The 19,974-nt window shown below is 33.6% G+C and overlaps 1 protein-coding gene across 1 annotated transcript; it reads right to left on the bottom strand.

The window, feature by feature from the left end:
* Positions 1-161: 161 nt before the first annotated feature.
* XI-I (myosin) lies at positions 162-18,358 on the bottom strand. The gene is made up of 39 exons (XM_007012372.3): positions 18,162-18,358; positions 17,830-17,958; positions 17,573-17,722; positions 16,399-16,544; positions 16,152-16,308; positions 15,673-15,731; positions 14,927-15,083; positions 14,205-14,354; positions 13,988-14,124; positions 13,084-13,230; positions 12,869-12,970; positions 11,696-11,753; positions 11,488-11,589; positions 10,759-10,796; positions 10,539-10,665; positions 10,277-10,450; positions 9,420-9,551; positions 8,611-8,720; positions 8,115-8,175; positions 7,840-8,017; positions 6,575-6,780; positions 6,163-6,282; positions 5,504-5,602; positions 4,935-5,156; positions 4,595-4,734; positions 4,178-4,289; positions 3,926-3,976; positions 3,716-3,805; positions 3,374-3,544; positions 3,005-3,166; positions 2,487-2,663; positions 1,986-2,120; positions 1,693-1,763; positions 1,514-1,613; positions 1,381-1,437; positions 1,235-1,291; positions 1,067-1,147; positions 906-988; positions 162-679 (listed from the first exon to the last, which is right to left on the bottom strand). The coding sequence occupies exons 1-39, from the start codon at positions 18,165-18,167 to the stop codon at positions 556-558; spliced, it is 4,578 nt and encodes a 1,525-aa protein (XP_007012434.3). The 5' UTR covers positions 18,168-18,358; the 3' UTR covers positions 162-555.
* Positions 18,359-19,974: the final 1,616 nt, after the last annotated feature.

Below are 19,974 nucleotides of genomic sequence, written 5' to 3'. Positions count from 1 at the left end.
AATTTTGACAGCCAGCAAATAGCGGAAAACGATGGGTTTGCTTTATTTATAAGAGCCTTGAAGTAGAAAGAAAAAATGTGAATGAATTAGCAAAGCTATCTGAATCAATCAATCAATCAATCGGAGTTAGATGACTTGAAAAAGAAAAATTATAGAGAAGGTAAAGATAATGCCCAATCTATGTACATTCTAAAAATTGGTCGTACAGCAGTAGAATACAACACGAAAGCAAAATATGGACCAGGAGAGGACAAGCTTCACAAAAAAACAAGAAGCAGCCTTCTCAATAAAGCAAAAATAATGCCTATCCCTAAACAAATCTAGTACCACCTGGTCCTAAGCTAAGATTTACCCAATGTGGACGACCTTCATGAGAGCAGTTCATAGACTGAATTTGACAAACTTTAGAATCGTGCTGCTCAAACCTTTTATCTTTGAGCACCGACCTTTGTCCTCAGAAGACTCGGACACCTTTTAAGACTCATGCCCTCAACATTTACATGAACTCGACTTTGATTTCACATAGCTTCCCTTTAAATCATACAGTAGAATGATTTACTTTTGCTGCTGGATTAGAAATTGTACACATGAATATTCCGACAAGAAGGCAGGGAGTTCAACATCCGAAGGATCTATTGCCGGAATTGCAATATCTATATCTTCAGTTGAGAATGGAATGCTGCAATTGGAAAATGATTTCAATTCAATGACACAAAAAATGATATATACACATTCACACAAACACAGATCCACCTGTGATAATACCCAAGGATTTTGGCAGGAAAAAAAAAAAATACACTTTCAAAAGGCAAACTGGCCTCTTCAGTCTGATAACTTCAATTATACTTTTCCAAAAAAAGTAAAAAAACTTCAATGATACAATTTTGACAGAGAGAGCACGTTACCTCAGATCATCATCTAGCAAGAATGAATTTGAGGCCAGATGCTGGTTGTCCTTGTTTAACATCTCCCTCATTTCAGCAACAACCTGCTAACAGATTATGTCAGAAACACAAGGGAAATTGTCGTACACAAATTTAACACAGGCACTGAGTCTCTAACTTGCCTCATTTGACACGCTCTGAGTGCCATATTTGTCATCCCAGTACATGGTACTTATTCGATAGATTTGCCTAACAGTCAATGCCTGCACAAGTTCCATAAAAGCAGGAAAACATGATTAACCTCCAACAGGGTGAATGGAGAAAGGAAATTCAGATAAACATTAGCTTACTGGACACAAATCATGACTGATCTCATCCAGCGACTTTTTCCTCTTCTGATGTATTACCTAAATAAAATGTAGAACGAAAAAGTGAACCATGGACATAATAGTTTTATAGCTCAACTGGCCCAAAATGTAAAAGCTGGGGCACATACCAGAAAACCAACAGCTTGTCTAATATAATTTAGCTCATGCCAAGAGGTTCCTGCAAACTACATCTTCCCATATTTCAGAATAATACCCATTGCATTCAATTAGTACAATATCTTCCTGAAGACAACTATTTACCTCCTCCTTTGCATTGACTATCCATTTCTCCAGTTCTGCTAGACCAGATTTAACATATTCCCCATTTGAAAATGAGCAACACTCTCGTCGAAGTAAAAGACTGAAGAAAATTTCAACTCAATAAATTAATCATTCAACCTAGTGACACTAAGATAATCTACAATGCTATGAGCACATACCTGTTGAAAAGTGACATATTGATGAAGGAGAAAACCTGGGTGATCAGTTTACGGATGAAGAATGAGGGTACCTACATGCACAGAATTAAGTCAGAGACAGCAATAAAAGAAACAAAAGCCAGTATAATTTTAATCATAACTGCTCTTTTGAATTTTCCCATCAAGCACCACATACATTATAACCTTATCAATTAAGGTTTTGTTTAACAAACAACCAATTGATCAAACTAGTGATTATCATTTTTAAAGTGGAAACTTGTTGCTGCAATTGATCAAGTACCACATACACCTACATGATTCTCACGTAAACGACCCATAAGGGAATCCAAGAATTTGATGATGCTCTCCCATTGACTACTAGGTGATTGCTGGGGAATCCCTCCAGGAGATCTTGATTTTCCAGCAAGCACTCGAGCATTCTTTGGCACCTTTGAAATCAACAAATAAATTCAGCAATTAGAATTTAAAGTTTCCGAGCAAGTAAAACCCAAATGCTTTCTCACAAGAAACTAATATACCTTATTTAACAAAAATGTAAAGAATAGCATATATGTGACGACAAATAATATGAAAAACTCTGATCAAATCATAATCCGACAATGAACCCTTTGCTGCTTGAGTTGCTTTTACAGTGTCAAACAACTTAATAGTGAAAAGCTTAGCACTTGAATGATGTACTTTCGCAAACAGAGCTAAATGATGATCACAACTGATCCTGGGGCCTAGTAATTTCATGTACTTGACTTTTGGCATTAGCTTCCAAATCTGAGTAAGATCTAACATTCAATACACACCTGAATGCACAATCCCAAAAGTGGACATAACTCTTTCTTGATATTGTCACGAATCAAACCAAAAATCTTCTCAACACAGGCTGTCAATTGTTGTTTGAATAATATTGCTGGATATCTTGCTTCTATATGTGACATACCATCCTCAAACCCAAGGTATTTTAAAGGAGATTTTAGACCCTGGAGGCAGAATAAACTAAAATCAGTGGCTTTAGGCAAAATTATTTAATGAAGTAATAAATTGAAGACAATTAAACATGACAACTGCCATCCATGCAGCAATTGATAAGTATTATTAGAAAAAGTATGTCAAGAGAAGATTAGCTTCATTCATGTTAGAAATGCACGTGACAACTAGCCAGACATATGTTAACAATAATAACATAATAAACATTTCAGGAAAACATTATGTTTTCACTGGAAATTTAAAAATTAGAAGAAATGGAGACAAGAACAATCCATTAAATATAACTAAACTGCAACCCAAGATTCTTATTTCAGAACATTGCAATAGAACTCACATAGGCAACCCTCCCAGGTAAACTGGAATTTCCTCCAGAACGTTGAGTAGTAGCAGTCAAAAAGCCATTTGACCATAAATTTCTCTGTAGCAGACACAAAAGCGCCGAGGTGTTGGATAGCCAATAGGGTAAGGTAAAGTTTTCATCTTTTTCATCTCCAACCTGAAAAAAATGTCAAAGTTCAAAATATGGAAAACATTCCCAAATAATTCACAGAAAGCTAAAAAATTTATAAAAATGTCTTATAGAATTGAATTGAGAAAAAGAACGAAATAGGACTCAAATCTTATTCAGAATCTGTTACAAAAAAAAGAAAAACTGACCTTTCAATCTCATGAAAGTTTTTGAAGATCACTGCAAGTAACTTACCTTCAGAACATCATTGATTCCTTCTATTATATAGTCAAAGATAGCTGTCCGCTCAGACTCAAAGGAATGCCAATGATGAAGACATTTGAATATGATACAAGCAGCCAGCGGTTTGCCATTCTGAAACCCCAAATTTTCTTTGATACATCTTGAAAGGAATTCATAATTTTCCTGTGGACAAAATTCCTCTATTCTAAGTCATGCAAATGCAAAACCAATCCAAATATTGAAGTCACTATCATTTAATAACTCTGATTATCTTGTTCAGGATGATGCTTGCTATCTGCTGCATGATCACATGGAGGATTAATTAAAATATAAAACAAACTATAAACAAGAAACCTGTTGTCTCTCTGCGGTTAGTTTTGACCGCCGTGATTCTGACATGCCATGTGAGAAAGGTACGATAAGTTTTGAAGGTGTCGGAGATTCCTGCATAAAAGAATGAGATAGGTAAACTTGCAGTTGTTGACTGGTCAAGCTAAGATTAGTCAATGCAGGAATATCTTTTACAGTCGGGGGGGGGGGGGGGGGGGGGGGAAGGGATCTTACATATGCAGTCTTCCGATCACTCTGATGAAGATTAAGTGTGCCACCATATTTCTGGTTCATTAAGAAAACAACAATTTAGACAAATCACTGCTCAGAAAGTCCACACGCAAATCAAGTCAGAAATAATTTTCTAACAAAAAAACTTGAAACGAAAATAATGCATGTTAGACCAGCTTTATCTAAGACACAAACACCAAAACTAGCGCAAAGATAAACTATAGTATGTGAGAACACACACACACATGCACTTACATTGGAAAATGACTTTGCAAGGTTAGCACGGTTGCTTTTGGGCGATGGGGTCAATGCCTTTTGTCGCAGAACATGATTTTCATCTTCTAGATGTGAGAGCTTCTCCTCAAGACTAATTAAAAGCCAACAACAACAACAAATCAAGAAGTAAAACTAATTACATGTGCAAACCAAATTCATATATTCAATTCAGATGCCAAAAAGATAAAATACATCAATGTAAGCAGTCAACAGGAAACCTGATTTTAGCTGTACAAAAAAACAAATATTACCAGCAGGAGGAACAAATAAGAAAAACAAGCAGTAATCAAGCAAGCACATAATGCATATGTATGCATGTATGTATGTATGTATGCATGAATAAATGTGTGTGAAAATTAATAGAGTAATATCATAGTTTCAAGTGATTAAAGTTACCTTTGCATGTTTTGCCGGAGCTCAGTATTCTTTTGTTCTAACTCCCGCAACTTTTCAATGGTGTCACTGGCATCTTTTAGAGCCTTCTTGAGCTCATGCTCCAAAGCAGAGTTCTTCTTTTCCAAGGTATCCAAAGAACTCTGTAGAAGTAAATAAAAGTGCAAGACATATAAATAATGAAACAGATCACATATATCGCAAGAAAAAAACCTAAATTCAATTTATAAAGAAAAAAGTTAAATCAGAACAAAGGAAACTACAAACTTTTCCCAAACTGGAAACAGAGTATTTTTCTTATCACTAATCATAAAAAACAATTAATCAATATTCAAACACAAACCTTCAGTAAAGCATTTTCCTTTCTCATATCAGCCATCAGAGCCAATTCCTTTTCCAATGCAGATTTCTCTTTTATTGATAATTCCAATTGATTTTGCAGCACTGCATTCTTATTGCACTCACTAATTGTTGCTAGTTTAGTTGCATCTAACTCAAGATTTAAAGATTCCAATGCTTTCTGAAGTTTGGAAATTTCAACTGACTTCGCTTCTTCATTGGAAACCTGCAGTCCAGATTGCCATTATAAAGAAAGCAACACAATATAGCCAGAATCAATTGCTTTTATTAAAAAGAAAAGAATAGAAAAATAAAAAATAGAGGCATTAGAAAACATTTTCAAAATACAGATATATTATAGCATATATTTAACAGTTAGCTTGCCATATTTAAACACATTAAGGCATGACTTTCAGTTGAAAATTACGTGATTCAACTTTTGTTAGAAAATAGAGCACATTGTCATTAGCCAACTCCCAAGATAAGAAAATAGGAAACTGCACCACAAACTTTCCAAATTTTTACAACTATATAACTTTCCTAAAACAAGATTTCAAAAAGAAAAAATGATACCCGCATTCTTTTTTCAAGATGCAACCGCCATGTGAGATCTTCTAACTGCTTCTCCAGCTTGTTCTTAGCTAACCGTAAGGCACCTGCTTCATTAGCCTCCTGCAAAAAGTACATGCAATCACAGTGATGCACTGCAGGAAACTTCTCAATATATGAAAAGTTTGAAGAAGAATTGGGATTGTAATAAATATAAAATAAGGGTAAAGAGGAAAGAGTCCACCTCCTTGGATAGATGAATCTGATTCTTAAATGAATGTTCACTTTTGGAGTCAAACCAGAAAAACTAGAAACCATTACTGATTGTTTTTCTACAACTCTTAAATCCATACAGGAGAACTATGTATAAAATATATGAACATTTAGTACGCCAAGAAAATATAAGACATTATTGAATAATAATAACTTACACTTATTAAGATTTTCATTTTTGCTTTGACTCACTAATTAAATACATACAAACTTCACATTTGAGATAAAATGTCGTCCAGTTTTAGGGTATTCAAATCACAATTTTCTTCAAACAGAAAGGATTCTCTTCTCTTCAAATAAATTTTTTGGACCTTGAAGGATTTGCACTTTGCATCAAGTAGATAGCTCAAAACATATTTTACATGAAGTATACAGTGAAAGGAATCACAAGAGTAAGTGCTTTCACATACTTGTTTAAGCCTCCTGAGTTCTCTTTTTGCAAGCTTTTGCCTCCAGTGACATTGTATTGCTATGATAGATTTTTTATAACGATGGAAAGCAGAGCGGAATCTGCATAACCTCCAACAAGCCTGCACAAAACAAGAAAGGGAAGACATTACAAGTCAATTTGCAGCCTGCACAGGATTTTACACAACTCCAATGCAACCAATAAAGGTGAAAATAAATTAAAAATAAGCAATTGGATGATAAGCACAATATGAATTGTTGAGGACAGAGGGGAAACACATTCGTTATTGTTTCTTATAGACATGCCCAGAATGCAACTTCCTAAAATCAGGATGAACAGAGTTCACATACAAATTGAAAACCACATATGACAGCATAAAAATGCACATATGAATAAGATCAAGTTGAGTTCACCTGGATAAGTGCAGCAGCTCTATGCTTCTTTCTATGCAAAAACTTTTGACGAGTTGAAAAGCCACGGATGTTGGACTGTATAATAACAGCTGCTGAAAGTACTTTCAGATAAGCATGCCTGAATAGCCACCTGCGGACATATTTCTGTAAACAAACAGCTGCTGCTGCCTCTCTCCTTGCAGCAAACATCTTTCTAACAAGGCATCCTGCAGAAATCATGACCATTTAGTACTAAAGCAAAGAACAAACATGTGAGACAAACGATGCTTGTGTAACAGATAGTAAACAAACCAATAACATTTTGTTGATTTTACAGAAAAAAAAAAAAGTCTCTTTTCACTGGCTAGCAATAGACTGAGCAAGTTTAGAAAAAACATCAGAAGGAAATTGAACACAAAAGTTGTATGAAGATTGCACTTCATGTGCATTGAGGGACAAACCAGAACAGAGAACATGAAGGATTATGTTTTTAGGACTATGGATAGCAGAGAGCCACTATCACCACTGGTGGTAGATAGAAATGGTGGTGTTTTTTATGAAGCAGGATTAATATAAAATTAAGAAGTCTGGAACAGATCAGCCACAGATTAAGAAGAATTGGAGGAAGAGACTAAGTAATTTTCAGTTTTGTAATTTTAAATTTGATTTAAGATTATGTATTTTTTTAATTGTTTTAGAATTTAGGGCTAGTTATGTGATTCAATTTTGTTTAGGTTAATGACGGTTATATTTGGCATTTCCATTACATGACTAAAGTTTAATGAATTGTCATTATAAATACTTTATTTTGCATGTCAAAGTTCGCTTATGCTGATGATGAATTGAACATTGTCGAGACTTGATTATCTAGCCACCTCTCTTATTCCTCTGTTCCCCCTAAATTCTCTCTATTCCCTCTTTTCCCTCTTCTTTCTCATTTCATATTCTAACCCGCCTCATGTCCTACATCAGGAACTAATTTTTGTGTGAATGAAAATTATAGCAGAACCTAGTCTAAGGGGGTATGACATGATAGACAGCCCATATCACTTTCAAGATTACCAGCCTGAGAGTCCATTATACAATTCTACATCTGAATTCACCATTAAGCTTTTAAGGCCTAAACCAATCAACAGAGAAAATTTTTATGGTGTTAAACATCCAATTGTTTGATTAATAACGTTAGAGAATACATAGAGAAGAAAAACATTAGAAGCAGTGAAACAAATAAGTGAATAAAAGATTATATTAGATTAGAAAATTAGGTGTCCAGACATAAAGAGGACCTCTGCAATATGCTTGCAGTGCAATTGCAGCAACTCGGGCTGAGATGAAATTCCTGTGTGCAATAAATGTTCGCAAACGACGCTGAATACGCTTTGCAGCAGTATCCAAAACCTCAGCACGTCGTGAATCTAAGACACCAATCTGACCAGCCCTAAGAAACACTTTTGTCCTACCCAACTACAGAAAAATATTTGAAAACAGAGAATTAGAAATGAAAAAAAAAACAGCAAAAAAATAAGGAATAATTTATTTATACAATGCTAATCATGCATACCTGAAAATTTTCAAGGTTTAACTTTCGCAGAATTTTCTCTGTCAAAGCCTTCTCATCATAACTGCAAATATTTAAATTTATAAGTTAAAACAAGAAACAGAAACGGAGTCTCAGAACAGCAATCTGGTAAAGAAATGAACTTTCTTAAGAAAAAATGCTGGAAAAACAAAACCAAGGAGCAGCAAGGATCCCTTCTATTATTCACAAACAAAGATAGAACCAGTTGTGAGTAAATTTCTTGGAAAATGAGATGTACAAGGTACTGTGAAGGCAGAGATTTTAACAGAAACAACAACGGATTACTACATATAAAATGGAGAAATACCAACAATCTTCTAACCATCCTAAGAAGAAACTTCATAAGAAGACATCAATATGCTAAGTTTCCAGCTACATAACATACTAATAACTTCAATTTGTAGTTATACATGTGTATATCCATGTGCATATGACAATCTGCATGTGTATGTGGGTCTCTTTGAAAACCATTTACAACCTTGTGTCCATAAATTCTGGTGCTAATAATCCAAAGCGATCCACAAATTCTGAATAAGTCCTTCGAGTTGGATAGCCAGCCAGACTTATTCGAACAGCCTCCAGAACACCCTGGTCAAAATCAAATAAATTTTCCTTCAGCAACTCGAATCTATAGAATTTAGCAAGAATCAAGACCTGGAAGGTAAGGATATAGTTGTGCCAGAGAGGAAGAAATACACAAGCAGTCACATTGAAATAAGAAATGTAAAACTAATCATGAATTCATTAGTATCACTTGAGCCAGGGACCTCTTTCCTTCAATAAAGCAGCACACTAAGTATTTAGCCATATTAATGCTATTGGAAATTGCATGTAATAGACTCTTCTATCCTATGACTTTATCTCGAAGAGACATTGAAAATGTAAAAGATATACCATGGAAGCCTTAGATGCTATTAAGCTTTTAAAATACTTTTCTCTCATTTATCAGAGAAAAACTCTGCAGAAATTAATGCAGACTCATAATTCAACCAGATAATAAAAGAACTTCCAGAATGAAATTAAGCAACGATATATAGATGTGATTTCCATGTAAAAATAAATTTCGCAGTCGAAGAGCTAAAGAAAAGTAGATACCCTTAAATTATAAGCAACAAGAGCAGATATTATATATGTGTTAATCTAAGGCCATGGTCAACTGTTTCAACACAAGATCAATAAACATCAAGTCACAGTGACCAAAAGAAAAGCTTTAGAGTGACCTTTCCACTGAATATTGCTAGCACTAGAATTCAACAAAGGATTCATCGATAAACAGAGGCTACTCACCCCACAGCGTAGCTGATGCAGAATACTGAGGTTCTCAAATTTGTGAGGACGGTTCAGTGAGTTTGGCTTCACACAGCGTATATAATGAGGCTCTGTTGAGTTGAGGGTTTCCATGAGTGCTTGAAGTTGTTGCTATAAAGAGAAGGGAAGAAATTAACAGCATTGGCTTTAGAGAATCATAGGCAGTAAGTATAATGTTATTCCAGCAAACAGAAACCCCTCATCAATAAATAAATAAGCATGTTAACAGGGAAATCTTTTAGCGATCAAGCTATTTGAACAACAAAATTAATGAGGAAAATAAAGCATCAGGAAAGAAAAGCATTGAATCCAGCCCACTTGCAACAAATAAAATCCAACAAAGAAAAATATTGGCACGACAAAGCAAAAAGTAGAAGTAACCACATTCATAATTTTATTGCATTCATAAATATCATCAATGACATTTTTGCATGTCTGGAACCTTCAAAAGACCACCCTAAAACAAGAGTTTGACGAATCCAGCCCACTTATGACAGATAAAATCCAGCAAAGAAAAATATTGGCACCACAAAGCAAAAGGTAGAAGTAACCAAATTCATAATTTTATTGCATTTATAAATATCATCAATGACATTTTTGCATGTCCGGAACCTTCAAAAGACCACCTTAAAACAAGAGTTCGAAGAGCTAAAACTTTTTACCAGATTTTGAACCATAAATTGGACTCTTAGTTAACTCCCAGAGTGACCAGTAAAAGAATATCAAGAAGAACTAATACAACTTATCTAAATATCCTCGTATGCCATAACTAGTAAAAATATCTTTAGATCTCAAACTCCCTTGGTTTCCATAAAAAATTCGAAACAGTTTCATACCTTAAATCTTGTTGCCACAGAAGAGAATTTGTACGATGATCTTGAAGATTCCTCAGGTGGTGAAGGGAAAAGACCCGCCACAAATGGGCATTTAGAAGAAGCCAAGAGATTGCAATGTTCTACCACAACATAATCGCGATTTTTTTCTAAAAATGTATCTGTTTGATAAGTGACCTGAAAAGAAAGGAAGAAGTACATCATCACAATATCTGTGAGATCAGAACATATTATATTTTCTAAGACACAGTGTTATATTACATGCCTTGCCAGCATAATGCGAAACGGTAAAATCTGTTTCCGAAAATTTAGCCTTTTCCAACCTTGAGTGACCCCGGAAATTCTGAAACAACTTGGTTGAAAATGTTCCATGTGTTGATTTCGGGAACATGCTGCACAAGTAAGAAAATCAGGATAAGGATTAACAGCACAGATTCAATTGTATAGAGTAACACGCACCAATTTATAATGGACTCAAATTGTACCAAGCTTCATCCAAGAGAGCAATTATCCCAATAGGTTTCTGCAAATTAAAGTACAATAATATAAGGCCTAATGGTAAGACAAATTACCAGAATATTTAAATGGATAGAAAAAAAAAAGAGGAAGAATTTCAAATTACAGAAAACAATGTACAAATTGTTCTTCAATATCTGCTCGAGAAAATTCTTTTTCTGGTAACAAATAAAATTCATAAAAAGAAGCTACACCTAGACGTACAATGTTAATTAGTAATCACTAAATATCATATTGCAAAATTCAGGTCTACATTATGTGAGTTAGATTTATTCTCAACCCGAAAAGAAATGCTAGGTAAAATAACAAGAAAATGTAGGCCATAAACGACAGTATGACACAAAACTCTAAGTCATCCAACTCTATTGAGGGACATTTGCACAGTATTCTACAATTAAAACGATAAAGATATGGCAGAATAATATATAAGACCTTTCTTATGCACTTGCAAATCTCCAGCATGTGTTATTCCAAATTTCTGACATGTATTATTGAAAATATTATGGATATAAGAATGTGTAAATTAAGAAAAGCTCAGAACTTAGATCCCAAACTGATTGGCTACCATAATCATATTATTAAATTAGAAAAGTGAGGAAGGTAAAACATAGTTAAAGTAAAGAGTACTGCTAACAGAAATAACTAATAAGAAATTAACCATGATCAATAAAAAGTTTTTAAAGACCAAGCATAAAAACCTTCTCAATTAAATCCAGAACATCTTGGTTGTCTATAAATTCAATGTAGCTCCAATTAATTTCTTCTTTCCTATATTCATCCTGCTCCATCTTAAATACATGCTGAAACAAATGAAGAAAAGAATATATGAACAAACACAGTAAACTGGACAGCATAGCATAATCAGAATAAATCTAGACTGTATTGTATGAAAGATTGATTGCTAACCTCATTGAAATGCTGCTGAAGCTTTTCATTTGCAAAATTAATGCAAAATTGCTCAAAACTGGCCACAGAAGATGACAATCAATCAAAGAAAAGAAACATGGAGACCAGTTTATGTATATGCATGGAATTAGGGACAAACATAATGAATTGTAAAAACTAAAGGGTGAAAATATAACAGAAGAACCTATTGCTGTTGAAATCAATAAACACAATTAAGAGACAAAGACCTCTTCCTGCAGAATATTCATATATATATATATATATATATATATATATATGAATTGTAAAAACTAAAGGGTGAAAATATAACAGAAGAACCTATTGCTGTTGAAATCAATAAACACAATTAAGAGACAAAGACCTCTTCCTGCAGAATATTCATATATATATATATATATATATATATTAAGAGGCCAACATGAAACACGCTACCTTTATATACTACAACTGTCCTGCAAGGAAGAGACAGCAAGAAGGAGATTTAAGCTGTGAGTTAAAAACATTTTTTAAGCAGCCAAAAAAAACCTAGATATGCCTTCTCCACAACACCATGTTGAGGCAAGCAAATTTTGTTCCCATGAGATTTTCTAAACTAATCAATTGGTAACTTCGTCACGATCTTCTGAAACCTGATGAAGCTTTTGCAGATATTATTCTACTCAAGTTCATTTTGGCTTGCAAAAGGCATAGGCACAACTGTCACTAAAATTAGCACCATCAATTCATACTTTCATGGACCATTGCCATCCCATAAGTCTAGTTCTTTTGAAAAGCAGTCCTAGCACTATATTCTCTGTTTTTTTTTTAATCTAAATTCTCAGAGGTCCAAAAATATTTATTTTGGATGAAAATTTCAAACATGAACAAAATAGAATGCAGAGAAGTAAAATTAGATAGCTGGTAAGGGAAACATTAAGCCCAAAAAACTGTAACCAGTGTTTTACAACAAATTATGCACAATGCAGATAACAATATATAAAGCAAGAGTTCATATAATTGTTTGGAAAGACAAAAATCCATTCAAACCATTACGCCACACAAAAGTCAAAAGACATTTCACTTTTGCAAAGTTAAAGAGACCAAGGGAGACACACACACACACACCAATAAATTTAAATAATAAAAATAATGAACATTACAATGGGCATTCAAAACCAAAGAATTGAATTTTACCTATTATGCTTAAAGCATTCGAATCCATAGATGTCCAAAACTCCAATTTGTATATGGGAATTTGGATCTTGCCCCACAGACATATTAATCTTATCAACAAGCCTTAAAAAGAAAATAATAAAAAAATTAAAAACAGAACAAATTTTGATTATCATAGAAAATATGTGCATAGGATAAAAAGAAATGTCTCCAAACAAGCATTGACGTAAGCATACCAATCAAACAAACGAGCATAAACTGTCTTTGCCAATGCATCTCGACTAGCCACAGCAGCATTACAATCAAGAGCTTTAACAATACTTCCTTCACGAGTTTGAATGGTACGAGTAGACAATGTTGCCAGCAAGAAGTTCACATCACACCTGATAAATGAGCAATTTTGTCACATAACCTATCAAGAGAATGAATATCTACAAATTGAACAATTGGAATTAAATAAATCAACAATGAGGGGCTGGCTTGAATTAGCAAGCACCCTACTATTTCATCACAAAAGTGCAATTTAGGTGCTATTTGATAAACTAAAAAAGTAAATGCCAAAAAAATTAAGTGTTGAAACTTTAGTACTGAAACTTTAACTAATTTATACTATGAAAATTATTTGGCATACTACTAAAAATTAAATACTGCACTGATTTTAATCAAGTTTTTTGCAAGAGATATATATTATCCAACATTTCTTCATTGGAAATATTCTATTAATTGGTCTCCATGTTAAGTAACCAAACCCAAAGGATAATTTTCAATGATTTATCAGACAGCACATTAGTCATATATCAATAAAATATAAACAATGTGATCCCTAATCTGACTGCTAATCCAAACCTCAAGTTCCATATGGTAAGTTGCCTTTAGATTATAAAAAAATCTATCCAGAAATCCAAGAATCCTGATAGGCTCGTTAATGAATCGGAATAGCTTGCTTTTTATCAAAATATACCATGACAATGGAAACAATTTTTAACACTTTTTCAATCATTAGTTATTATGTTATTCATGTTACTCTTTCCCTGCCATAAGTAAAAACAAAAGGAAAGAAAGCTCCATAATTGACACTTTATTCAAGAAAATATGACTAAAACAAGACAAGTTTCAAAGCTATCTTATAGGATCACCTACCTAAAAAGATCAGCAGCCATCTGCATATGGAAGGTAGATTTCTGATCTTTAATAACTGAAGAATCATGCTCTCTTCCAGGAGAAAATTCAATGTTTCCAATATGCAAAATAGCAGCCAAGGTGCGAAATATAGCTTCCTGATAACAAACGATAAAAGCATAAGTTAATCCAGACAAAAATAAATTAAAGGTAAAAGGTAGGTGTAATATTTTCAAACCTGATCCTCATGACTAATTCCAACAATATCCATTGCCCTCCTTGTCTTCATATATTCCTCTGCGCTGCTCACTCCTTCAAGTTCATATGTCCTGCTTTGATTTAAGTAGTGAAAGTGGCTTGGATGGGCTAATTTGTACTTTTCTGCATCCTGAACAAAAGAAGTGATGGAGAATGAAAACATGCTAATTGAGGGATTAAGTTATCTACTAGGACTTTGTTTTATACCCCAAAAACAAGGATTGTAACCATGGAAGTTCCAACATATATGAAACAGCCTTCTAAGAATGCAATGCAAACTTGCCTAAACACATATTTACAAAGTAACTTAGGACACACAGATCTCCACAGAACTAAACAAATTTCCTATAAGCACATCTAAAATATGTTAACAAAAATGTACACGTGGAGGACACATCCACCCACACAGAGCTTGAGATAAAAAAGAGAAAATTGAGGAAAAGAGAGATGCACAGCCAAACAAAAAAGGTATAAAAGGAGACATTACTTTCCCAGATGTGCAAAACTAATAAAAGCAATGATAATTCATTATTGGTAACATTAGAAAGTGCAGATCTTTACAGCAGTAAACAAAATATTCCCAAGCATAGATACAGTATGTGCATGAATAGTACACACACATACACGCAGTGAACAAGAGATTGAAAAGAAGAGAGAGAGAGAGAAATGCCCAGCAAATAAAGAGATAAAGAGAGAGATTACTTTCCCAGACGCACACAACTGATAGAAGCAGTGATAATTCCTCTCAGGATCTGTTATCTGAACAACACGGGACCGTTCAAGAAGGTAAGTTCTGATTGCAGCACCAGATATTCTACCATTTGCATCAAACTGGATCTCAACAAACTTGCCAAAACGACTGTCACAATAAAAGCATAAAGGATTAAGCAAGCACTAGAAGAAGATCAATAAATTATATTCCCTCTCATTCCTACCATCTTGTCAGCATACAAAAGCAAACTGGCATGAAATGTGGAAATAGTGCAAGTTTAGCGTATTATGAGTGGCACTGCTAAGGTTTTATTATGACATAATTTAAATAAAATCATTTTATATTCCCTAATCTTGTATACATTTAAAAAATATACCAGTTGTAGTATATTGATACACACAACCCAATAAACTACTCCATTTCATCCATCTTGCAGAGTCACAGTTACAATCATGATCCAAAACATATGATCCTAGAGCACAACCATAGATTGAAGAATGACAAGATAAGGACCGTAGGATCAGATGGCAGAATCAGAGACTGGAGCAATAACATGTATTACTAGGATAAGACCAGTAACAATTTAAAAGAAGAAGATCTTAATTTGCACTTTGTAATAATTAGGCCCATTTTAAATGGACTATATTCTTATACACCAATGATGGAGTTTAAAAACTCCACAAGCAGGTATATACGCTGGCCACATGTATTTTCTGAAAAATGTTCTAAAACTCACCTCGAATTATCATTTCTAACAGTCCTTGCATTGCCAAATGCCTCCAAGAGTGGATTTGACTGAACCACGAATAAAGTGAAATCAAGAGTATGTTGGTAGCAGAGAGAGGAAGCAGAGTCCATGAGCATGTAAAAAGTCATGAACTAGGCTAAACCCCATCATGAGTTCATAGGATCCTTTATTAAGCTTCAATAAAATATAAAATGAAACAAAATAAAAGTTTGATCCATTCTAAAAATGATCTGCATCAACCTAGACCAAAACCTGTTAATTATCAAATTTCCATAAGCAGTGGCTACCTGCCACCCCAACCCTTAACCCCACGGCCCACCCGACCACCCCCCCCCCCCAAAAAAAAAAAAAAAGAGGGAACGTATTTACAAGGAATAACAAAAACCCTGATAATAAAGATATAAAAGAAAGTTTGTATATACAACCATTTGAGTAATCATAAAGTAAGTTGACTCATGCAATCTTACTTCAAGAACTTGCTGCTCAACAGTTCTGTCATCACCAGCCGCACGGCCTCCCACAAACGTAAGATACTGCATAATTAGTTTTGTTGTCTCAGTTTTGCCAGCCCCACTCTCTCCGCTGACTAGTATAGATTGGCTTCGACCCTCATTCATCATTGCTCTAGGTTATAAAACAGGGGATTCAATGATACTAATTAAATCATGCCATCAGAAGCATTATGGATCAAGCATCAGGAAAAAGATGACATACCTATATGATACATCAGCCACAGCAAAAACATGGGGGCTCAGCTCACCAAAAGGAGCTCCCTTGTATTGCTCCATCATATGCACATTGTAAAGATGAGGAAGCTTTGTGAATGGATTAACTGCTATCAAAATGCTTCCTGTATATGTCTATAAAAGAGAAACAACTGTGTAAAGCCTCGAGTTTGATAACTAAAAATGTACCAATTAAGGAATCCAACAAAATCAGAAAAACCATTAACAATACATCGCAGAGGTGCATGTGCAAACATATAGCATACCCTAAAAGAATCAAAAACAATTTTTTCAAAAACAAGGAACTAACATGCACTAAAATATATTAGTCTCTATTAGCTAAAGGTCATTAATAACGACATAAAACGGGAAAAAGAAAATCAGAACTCAATTGCTAATAAACTCATATTGTAACTAGGACATAAATTTAGTCAACAATGTCTTATCAAATGAATAAAGCATCACCAGGAAGATCAAAAAAAGATACCTAGGTAACTATGATAGGACGACTCCACATTAACTATTTCATATGATGTGCTCATTGAAACAACATAAGTTGAAAAAAAGCTAAAGTAATTAAACAACGCAAGTATTCTTCCGTTTAAAGACAGTGCCAAAAGCAGTTATCTTCGGTTAATAGCATTGAAACACCACAGGTAGCAGGGCAGGAAAGCAAAAATCTAAATTTGATAGTAACCACTCGAAAGTCAATCTCATTTATGATAGTTTGCATCATCCTGGCTATATTAAACAAATAAACAAAAAGGAAAGAATTGTCGTCATCCTTTTGAATAATCTAGACAGTTTCTTTATTAACATTAAGGGATGATGAATTTTTCCATTCAATAACAAAAGGAACCATCATTCAAACATTTATAGGCAACATATTTTTAACCAAAACCAGAATACTGCCTGCACAGTTGATCTCCAACACCATAATTTCACCAAAACCAAACTCAAAGTAAATACGTCCAACGTGGCGTTTCAGACTTCAGCACAAGTTCCAAATCCTAAACTTAACTAACAAATTTACCATATCAAGAACAAGTCCTAATCATTACCATTTCGAATATCAAACAAAATAAGTGCAGAAAACAATAATTAAGTCCACAATTAAGCATAATCTTAAACATCACGTGAATGATTAACTGAACTAAACTTACATAAATATCATTCAAAGCATATCTCCTCTCGAGATTATAAAGCACACCAGGCTCATTCAAATATGTCAACTTTGTCATATCATCAACCCCTCCATGCTCTTCCTCTTCATCCGCATCTCTCGGAAACAATTTCTCAGGCAACACCAACACCTGAAAAACCAAAGCAAAACCACAAAGTCCAATGTAATAATAAACAACAAATGTTCTCCAAAATGCTAAAAAAATGAAAAATATACAGAAGTGAATCAAATTTATACCGTTTTAGCAGAGGCAGTTTGGACTTGGACTTGTTTGCCTTTTAAACCAGTAATTTCAGCTGCAACCCAAGCCAAGTTCTTGTCCTCAACCCACACCTTAGCGCCCTTGCGCAAATTCATTTTTGGTTCCTGAGAAAATTTGAAAATTCAAGAAAACAAATTAAAGAAAAAAAATAAAAGGAAACCCTAGAGGATTTGTTTTGTTTGTTTGTTATGGCGAAGCGGAGTGTGCGTGCGACTATGATTTCGGAAATTTCAAAGAAACCCTAAACGGACAGAGAGAGACAAAACAGAGGGAGGGAGAGAGAGAGAGAGAGAGAGAGAGAGCTTACGGGCATGTTAATAGCTGTGAATTTTTTCGGGTTCCCGCCCTAACTGGTGGTGTAGACTCTAAACTATGAGTGGATATTTTCCTATATTTTAAATAATATACATATAAACCGTATTCGACACGTCACTCCTCTACAGTGGCTTGGCTTTGCTTTGGTTGTGATACATTTTGAAATATATTTCTATAGAAGATCGTTACAGCTGGAATGGAGCGGGGGCAGTTTGCTTTTCTTGACCTGATGACTGTTTGGTTGCAGGGAAAATCAAGAGAATTGAAATTTTTGAATCTGTGAAAACCTGTGTTTTTACAAACTTTGAATTTCGGAGGCCGTGTGGTGCCCAGTGGACCGTTGTTTCAGTTTACTTTCCCTTTTGTTCTTTTTCTTTTTCTTTTTTTTTCCCGAAAGGAACAGAATTTAAAGCAACTACTATTTTGCATTCATCAAAACGAATTTCTAATTAAATTGAAAACACCGCCTACTAATTTCTCAACAACTCTCTTAAATTGAAGGCATTTATTTTCCTCATTCCAAATTCGAATTTCAAAACCTAATACTAATAAATCTTAATTATACGGTCTTCCTCAAGTAATAGTAAATCATTGTTAATCTTTTGTAATTCGAAAACTGACAATTTTCTATTAATTAATCTTAATTTCACAAGTATTATTATTCTTTCTTTTCCTGACGTTCACGTCAATGTCAAGGCAAGGCGAAGGGACGGGTAGTTTCGAAATTGTGCGTCGCACGCGGGACCCATGAGACGAAGATTCCTCAGGTTTTTGGCGATGGGAGTGTGCTTTGCCTTAGATGCAGCTGGGAAAGCTATGACGTGGCAATTAAAAAAAATGAAATTCATCGAAGAAATAGAAGTGCCGTTCACCTGCGTGGAAACTCATCTAAAATAAACTTTAGTGCCGTTTTTTTTGTTTGTCCTCCAAAATTCATTTTCTTCTAATAAATTTAGTAACACAACCTTTTATGGTTGTAATGTAATCCAGCCATCTCTCGATTTCCAGTTGATTCTATTACTTTCTCACCTCGAATAAATTTTTTTTGGAATATAATATTTTTAAAAAAATATATTTAATAAAATTAAAATTAATTACTATTTTTATTATATTTAAAAAATATTTTTTAAAAATTAAATAAAATCTTATAATTAATTATTTATTTATTATTATTAATTAAAATATCATTTGTTATTTTTTGTAACATAAGACTTTGATACGAAAATTATAATGATATTATCATATCATATCGACATGTTATTAATAATCTATTATATCATATTAATATGTCATGTAAGCATTACGTCGTATGAAATAATAATTAATATATTGAATAATGATAATATGTTTAAACACTTATTTCATTCAAAATAAAAAATATAAAAATTGTATTAAATATAAAAAAAATAAATACTTATTTAACTTTTTTAAATATTATATTTTTTAAAAACATAATATCCAAAAAAGTTCTTAAATAAGCTTTGATACTTTTTTATGTTCAATTAAGCTCTTATATTTTCATTTTAAGCTCTTTAATTTTTATTTCAAATCCAATAAGTCTTATGATTAATGATTGACTTAATTAAAATGTCATTTATCATTTTATATCACATGATGCTAATGTGGCATGTTGATATATTATAATTGATAATAATATAGTATATTGATATATCATAATTGATGATAACGTGACATGCTAATTTGACATGATAACATAAACTTGTCATATTGTGCATTCTCCACATTAAAGCCATACCAATGTCATATGAATATAAAATAATAAAAAATATTTTAACTAATAATAA

The sequence above is a fragment of the Theobroma cacao genome, chromosome 9 (genome assembly GCF_053813885.1).
Source record: "Theobroma cacao isolate CCN51 chromosome 9, ASM5381388v1, whole genome shotgun sequence".
Lineage (NCBI taxonomy): Eukaryota > Viridiplantae > Streptophyta > Magnoliopsida > Malvales > Malvaceae > Theobroma > Theobroma cacao.
Note: the sequence above shows the minus strand (reverse complement) of the source record. Positions and strands in the feature narration are given on the sequence as shown.

What these genes read in the sequence shown, in the direction of transcription:
- XI-I (XM_007012372.3), bottom strand. An exon ending in TAACCGCAGAGAGACAACAG is followed by an intron (nt 3,545 to 3,715) that starts GTTTCTTGTTTA and finishes TTTTGTCCACAG; the next exon opens with GAAAATTATGAATTCCTTTC. An exon ending in GACAAGCTGTTGGTTTTCTG is followed by an intron (nt 1,292 to 1,380) that starts GTATGTGCCCCA and finishes CATTTTATTTAG; the next exon opens with GTAATACATCAGAAGAGGAA.